This window comes from Mesoplodon densirostris, chromosome 10, assembly GCF_025265405.1.
Source record: "Mesoplodon densirostris isolate mMesDen1 chromosome 10, mMesDen1 primary haplotype, whole genome shotgun sequence".
NCBI classification, from domain to species: Eukaryota; Metazoa; Chordata; class Mammalia; order Artiodactyla; family Ziphiidae; genus Mesoplodon; species Mesoplodon densirostris.
The window spans coordinates 10,702,345-10,709,917 of NC_082670.1; the positions used below are offsets into that span (position 1 = coordinate 10,702,345).

General features: G+C 48.7%; 1 protein-coding gene and 1 long non-coding RNA gene across 2 annotated transcripts in view; one reads left to right on the plus strand and one right to left on the minus strand.

Annotated features, from left to right (window-relative positions):
• Nucleotides 1-7,373, plus strand: part of PHACTR1 (phosphatase and actin regulator 1) — a 542,166-nt gene extending 534,793 nt beyond the window's left edge. Inside the window, 3 exon segments of the mRNA XM_060110072.1 lie at nt 3,381-3,521; nt 7,133-7,222; nt 7,224-7,373. Of these exon segments, the coding sequence (XP_059966055.1) occupies nt 3,381-3,521; nt 7,133-7,222; nt 7,224-7,373 (381 nt within the window).
• Nucleotides 2,394-5,907, minus strand: LOC132497129 (uncharacterized). The gene is made up of 3 exons (XR_009533566.1): nt 5,641-5,907; nt 4,774-4,949; nt 2,394-3,862 (listed from the first exon to the last, which is right to left on the minus strand). It is a non-coding gene; the product is annotated as an uncharacterized LOC132497129 (long non-coding RNA).
• Nucleotides 7,374-7,573: the final 200 nt, after the last annotated feature.

Here is a 7,573-nt window from a genome sequence, read left to right on the forward strand (position 1 = left end):
GCAAAGGAAGAAATTCAGAGATCCTGAAATATCGTACCAATTATTAAGGTGATGATTTGTGTTTCTCAACACTTTCTTGCCCTTAGAGCATCCCAAACATATGGTGACAAGCCAAACGCCATCCCAATTAAAAGGAGTAGGATAAGCAAGGCCCTGACAAGCCGCTGACGGGCTGGTGTCCCCTGGTGGGAAACTCGAACAAGAGCTAAGGGCCCTCACTTCATCCAGGTGCCCTCACTCCAGTCAAGGTCTGACTCTTACATCCTTGAGACCACCCAACCTTTGGACGCAGGGCATCCCTTTTCCTGAGGCTGAGTAGTGAGGGGGACCGGGGGAGATGCATTATTCTAAGTGTGTCTTTGAAATGATGAGGGTATCAAAGGGAGACTGGTGATGACCCCTCGTTTCTGATAGACAAAGGCCTAGACATTCAGAAAAAATGTTTAATCAGATTTTCATAAAGTTCATTGGACTTGATTGCTGGGACCCCAAAATTCTCCTAAACTTTAGGGTTTCTTGCTAAAAACTAGTAATAGGGAAAGATTTGGACATGCACCTAATTCTCATGTCTTTAAAAAGTGCATTTGATTTTGCAAGGGAAAGCTTGACTAACTGCATAGTTTGGCAGGACGGGGTGAGAGAAGAGGGTCTCCTCCCTCACCCGTCTCCCCCAGGCGGGGTAATGGTAGGGGTGGGGTTTTTGCAGGTCCTCAAGTCAAGATAAATGCCTCTTCCTCCCCCTGGTTATCTCTCTTTCCTTCTCCCAGGAAAACTGCCTTGTAATTTCAGCATTTGCCTCCCCTGGGACTGGCTTGGGGAATTAGAAATAATGAGCCTGAGTGAAGGGATAAACTGTTTATGAGGGAGAGACCAGAAACAGCGTTCACATCTGGTTTTGTGAACAGAGATGTGGAGCGTGCCAGCAGGTAGGGAATCCGTATCACCTCCCGGCTCTGGGCATGTTCTGTTCCTCGGGAGCCTTTATCACACCGAGACCAGAAGCCAGTGGTGGGGGATGCTTTCCACTTACCCTCAGCCCGAGGATTTCCTCAATATCATTCTATTTAAGACACTGAGAAAAATAAAACACAGTAGCAGATGCTAATAGCCACAGGCCAGGCATTTTCTTCAGCCAAATTGAGACTAACCTAAAATTTACATGCTTTATCTTGGGATAAATGCCTGCTGCTTCCCACTTCCAAAAACTCGCTAGCTAGCTGGATGGATGGATGAATGGGAAGAAGTATTGGAGGGAGGATGGCTGGAAGGGAGGAAGGAAAGGAGGGAAGGAAGGGAAGAAATGGACCCGGGTCAGGTTGTATTAACAGTGGAATTGGGGTCTCAACGTACCCTTTTGTTGAGCAATTGGTTGCAAACGAAATTATTGCTGCCATAGATGGAAACATAACGCTACCAACCTCTGCACCCCACCCCTTCTTCCAGCCCATCATCCGCAGAAAACCAACTTTGGCTGCAAAGATTATTTCCTTAGTGTCCAGGCACGTAAGTTGGGTTCACGCACCCCAAGGGCTAGAGCCATCCATGAGCCAGAGGCACCTCTCCTGAGCCCCATGTGGCCAGGGGTGTGAGCCCTGGCTCACAGCAGAGTCCAGGTAGTTGTTAGAGACGCTCCCAGCAGTGAGTCCTCCTCACTCACTCCCTGGTGGCACTTGGGCCCCGTCTCTTATTGATCTGGAGAGGTCGTGTCTAATCCCCACCAGATTCAGACATGAAAAATAGTCCCTCACCTTCAGAGCCAACCTCTAGGTTTCTGTCCACTCCAGACTCTACCATAGACAGGCTATTAATAAAATCCAGATCATGACTGTGAGAAATTTAAATTAGTAATTTCGACTTTAACCACCTTTCCCCTGTCATGGCACACTTAGAAAATAGTCCTGTTTGTCTAACACCCCAGGGCGAGCTAGTAAGTCCTTAGAAACACAAACTGGGGCTTGGAGTAGAAGTCTTCCTGCCCTGTGGTATTACGGTAAATGCCTGTGTACTCTGAGGACAGTACAGAGTGCCCTGCACTCACATCTTGGAGTCAGGACAGGCCACCAGTTTTGTTTACGACACCCCTAACCATAGAGCCTGGGAAACCTCTGGTTTCCTGTGACAGGTTACAGCTGATGCCAAAATGCCCTGTCCCGGGAAAACCAGGGCCACCTCGGGACAGACTGCAGCCACTCTGAGCGGGGAGCTACACGGTGTCTAGACAGGTAACCAGTGCCACAGCCCAGTAGGCCTCTGAGCCCCAGGTTTTTCCTCCCTTGGCCCAGGGGGACCAGCAGGCTGCTTTGGTCCTGCTTTTGGACCATTCTGCTCAGCACCAGCCAGGCAGTCATCTAATGATGCTCTTCCATTGTAGGCCAGTTGGTAGCAAGCTGGGACATTCTGGCAGCAGCCAAAGGTGTATGATATACAGTCAAAACAGCTGGAGTGGTTCGGATTCACTTGCATGTGTTTGTTTTATAGGCCTTTGTGGTAAGATTCTATTTGACTGCATCTTCTATTAATAGAATTAAATACAGTCTAGGGCTTAGAGAAAAATTGCTTTTAACTAACATCGGTTGAACATGAATTGACAGCATCCTAAAGAGAGAGCAACTGTGTTGCTCCAGAAGAAATAAATCTGGTGACAGGAAGAGATAATAGAAATGTCAGCCTTATGTTGTTAAAGTACAAAGGAAGGATGCTAGCGGGTAACACTGGGAGATGGTTGAATAATTCACTTGTTTCATTCCTTCACCACAGACCTATCCAAAGGGCCCGTCTGGGTCTTCCTTGGCATCAACACGGGCTAGCTCTGCCTTTGTGGACTCACCTTTCATTTGAGCTATTGAGGGGTAGGGTCTCCATGACCTCATAAATCAACATATTCTCATTCCTGCACACCCCGTAGTTTGCATACTGTTTGCACATACACTTTCTTTGTGTCTAAGACACACACACAGAAAGTATTACAAACCCATCTTGCAGAGAGCACTAAATTTGACACACAGATGTGGATTCACAAATTGAGAATAATATAAAACTGTTGTGTAAGGTTTCTGTCACCTGCTGGGAAAGGTAGGACAGACGTGGGAAGATCCACACCCATGCAGACACACCGTGTGTACAGACCGAGACACTGCAGTGTTATTAAGAGACAGCCTGGCTGGCTGTCTGAATAGGCCTGGAGGCAGCTCATGAGTTAGTAAACTCCTTCACAGAGCCCTGGAGAAGTCCAGGAATCAGGAGCCCTGTGTCCCTTGCCCCTCACATGTGTGTGATGCATCAGCTACCTCTCTGGACCTCGTCTTCCCACCTATAAGTTCACGATGGACCAAGTGATCTAAACGTCACAGGCTGACTGCATCCATCTCTCCCTCCCACAGCTCAGCCAGAGGCCCACAGTGGAAGAGCTGAGGGAACGGAAGATCCTCATCCGCTTCAGCGATTATGTGGAGGTGGCCGATGCTCAGGACTATGACCGCAGGGCCGACAAGCCCTGGACCCGCCTCACCGCTGCCGACAAAGTAAGCGGAATGGGAAGGGGGGCCGGGGCCTCACGGCCAGCCGAGTGCTGGGTCTCCAGCTTGCCGCCAGGAGACCGTGTGGAGCCCGGGCGCAGAGCCGGGGCGCCCAGGTCGGTAGTGGAGGTTGAGTGGATGCCGGGCAGGCTGCGGCGCTGCTCCTGGCACCTTTCCCCCCGAGGGCTCCAGACAGCGTGGGGAGAGGGCGCCGGGCTGGTTCTCCCCTGCTCTGGAGAAGGCACAAGACAGACGCCTTTCATCCATACACGTATCTAAGGGGACCTCTGCTTGGGGATCCTTTGTGGTTCTTATCCAGGCACCGTCAGGAACTGGAGGGTAAGGGCCTTTAAAAAAAAAAAAAAAAAGTGTAAGACAACGCTGTGCAGTGTGCAAGTGACAATAAGGGGACTCGGGTACACTGGGAAGCTTCTCCTAGAGTCCTGCCTTTGCCCCATCCCTTCCCGGGGCAGGTGGCTTCCTCACAGGCCATGCAGGAGGTCACCCAGAGCCCGGCCTCTGGCTGGAGCCTGAGCCCAGGGAAGCCGCTGCACTCGGGATGGGGGGAGGGGGAGGGAACTGACGCGGCCAGAGGCACCTCCCAGAAACCGTCCCCCGACCCCCACCCGGGGCGGGCCAGCCCCCAGGTCCTGATGAGTGGAAACCTCACCTCTCCCCTCTATAGGAATCCATGGTGAGCAGCCCCAAGAACCAGCACCCCTCACCTCGGGCAGGAGACAGGCCCTTCCGTCCTGCTCCGGGCAGTTGTGTCACAGAGATGTGACCTCGCTCTGTTGTCCACACTCACTGCAGCGTGCTTGCTGACCAAGGCTGAGGGAACTGGCAAACGTCAAGGGAAGGTACCAGCTAGAATCCTGAGCAGCTGTGAGGGAGCCTATCCAGTTCCTCCGGGGCTGCTGGGAAGCAGTGCCCACACGTCCCACCCCCCACCAGCCAGGCACTTCAACCAAGTGCCTTCCTCCCTTGGGAGGAGCCATTCTGATCCTATGTAAAGGCTTTTCCAGGAGGTGGTGGTGGGATGAATTGGGCGATTGGGATTGACATGTTTACACTGATGTGTATAAAACTGATGACTACTAAGAACCTGCTGTATAAAAATATTTTTAAAAAACGAAAACATAAATACAGGTCAGGAGAGATGTGAGGCAGGCACTCACTCTACACTAAAAATAGTAATTGTAAGACAGATAAATTTTTGAAGAGTAGAGCGATGTATTGTTTTGTTCGGGATATTTACCAATTGCTGATATTGTCTTCTGGTCCCATATCAAGGGCTAAGTCTGGAGGACTCAGACCATAGCGTTCCTTCCATGGCATAGAAGAGATTCCCATTCGTCTTAGACCATGTGGTTTTACTGGCTTAAGGAAGAAGGGCTCCAGCCAAGAGGGAACGTCAAGTCAGCTCCTTCCTGCCTGGGGGATGGTGGGAAGGAAAAAAAGAATAGGAAGATTATGGAAGTACATTGTCAGGGCTCTTAATCTCCTGTCTTCAGTCACATTTTTGAGGCAGAACTGTGAGAGTAAGAGTGAGATGATAAGGTTGAAATTTCCAGAGAGGAATAGATAAACTGGAGGAAGCAGCAGCAAGTGTGGTACCATGTCCACTTTGTCCCAAGTATTAGCATTGCTCTGGTAGACGGAATTGGCTAGGCCAGTGCGCCTGAGGTGGTGGCCCTCGTTGCTGATGGTTTGGTAAGGAGATAAAAGAACGCTTTGAGGACTAGCAGACCGGCAGCCTCAGAGGCTGGGGCTTTGAGCAGAAGCAGATTGCCTGGACTTCAGCCCTAGGTGATGACGTGAAACAATGATTGTACTGGAGCACAGCGCTCCAGGATGAGGCTGGATAGAGAATACAAAGTACTGAACACAGCGCCTGGCACACAGTGCATGTTAATGATCATTAGTAACAAGAATACGGTCAACTATCGTGTGACCACTAAAATGTTTACAAATAACTTTTTACCTTAGGAAGAAACGCTTGTGTTATTACATTTTTAATGGAAGGGCACAGAGTGTGTATCTTTAATATAAAATATGCACAAAGAGGACTGTAAAGGGAAACAGCCTAGTATTTAGAGTTATGAATCTTCCAAAATGCATCTACCTGCTTTACTGTTGCTGGACAGTGCTGCTGTGGTGAATAATGCTGCTATGAACATTCTTTTTCCATGTCTTTTCATTCACGAGTGCACATTTCTGCTGGGGTTGAACCTAGAAGTAGAATATTTGTGTCCTGCAGTGTGGAGAGGGTTAGTTGCTTTAGTAGTAATGCCACAGAGTGTCCCAGAGTGGTTGTATGAATTTACACACTCACCAGCAGCTTATGAGAGTTCTCATTGTTGCCCATTTCGGTGAACACGTGGTATCATCTTAGCCCTTTTGGGTGGGTGTGTAGTGGTTTCTCAGGATGGTTAGTTGCACTTCCCTGTTTTCTAATGAGCTCAAGCCCCTTTGCATATGTTGACTGGCCTTTTGTGGATGTCTGTTCAAGTCCCTTGCGCATTTTCTCATGCATTACTTTTATAATCATAAAAATTCTCACATACACAAAAACAAAAAGTATTAAATCGCTTTCTGCCTTGCCCTTAATCTTACTTATACAAGCAGTCTGACTGAGGGGTAGCATCTTAACTGGCTCTCCAAAAATGGACCAACTTGAAGTAGAAATTGTTTTATCTGTTCCTTTCTAGAGATGCCTGTCATTTTATAAATTGTTATTATTTATGCACTTACATCTTCTGTTAGACTGTTAACTCTCCAACAGTGACAACTTTTCTGATTCCTCTTTGCATAATACACCTAGCACAGTACAACTGCACACAATCAAAGTTTTTTGGATGAACAGAAAAAAAAGACTTTTCCATCCTCAGACTCTCCGTGCCCTGATATCTTCCCATCAAAGCACGTATCAGCCTTAGAAAGAGCTATGGGAAAGGGCCCACGTAACTTTTCAGCCCTGAGGGAGAAGTGAGGTTTTCTCCAACCCTGGACATTCTTTTGCTCCAGCCCTCCTTCCCCCTTCTCGGTGGCCACAGACGGTGGGCCACATCTGTGACGGTAAGGACGAGGTCATTCAGGTTTATCTCATGCATGTTTGAGGTTATTCAAAACACATTCCATACCCTCCACAGTGAAATATATCACCTCAGAGTCAACAGACTTGTAAAGCAGCCAAGGCTTCATGAGTCAAAGGGAAGCGGCCGTCACCCCTTCATTTGGTTGGGGAATTTCACATACCTCCTCTAGAAGTATCCATCCTGAGGCATCGCTGTGCCTCTGATGAGCTTAGATTCACCAAAGAAAGATGAGAGGCTGGCCTTGTAGTGTGCACTCAGGCCCCAGGAGTGTGGGCCAGGAGGAAGGGCCCTCTCGCTGCCCAGGTGGAAGAGCTCTGGGCAGGATCCCAAATCAGATTGCTCGCAACTTAGACTTAGGGGGACGGGACTCTTCGTAGGAGATCTCAGGTGATTTTGTTTCTCCCAGTGGAAGAATCCGCTTTATGCACGTGTATGGCTTTGTCGAAGAAAGAAGACACAGGAATAGAAGGTGAGCTGCTTTCCATCCTCTGCACTCTCATGGGCTTCTCTTCCTTGCAGGCTGCCATTCGGAAGGAGCTCAATGAATTTAAAAGCACTGAAATGGAAGTTCACGAATTGAGTAGACATTTAACAAGGTTAGTATCAAGTGGGGTTTTTTCCCCCTCAAATTATAACATTTACCCGCAAACTGAACTGTCCTAGCTGCTCCTGGAGGACAAGTGCTGTGGTGGGTGCAGTGAGGGGAGAAGATAAAAGAAAGATCTATGTGGGGATCCACAGGTTCCACTGTGGTTTCTGAAAGTAAGGGAAGGAGCATGAAAGGCCCAGGCTGAACACAGCCTTCTCAAAGCCTAGTTTTTAACTCATTCAAGCTGAAGATCTGCTAAATGCCAGACCACCAACATGGTGGGTATTTATGAGAACGTAAGCTGAGGAGAAAAGATCAATTGCCAATTTACAGCCAGTCAGCCGAGACCAAACTAGGAGAGAGTACCAAAT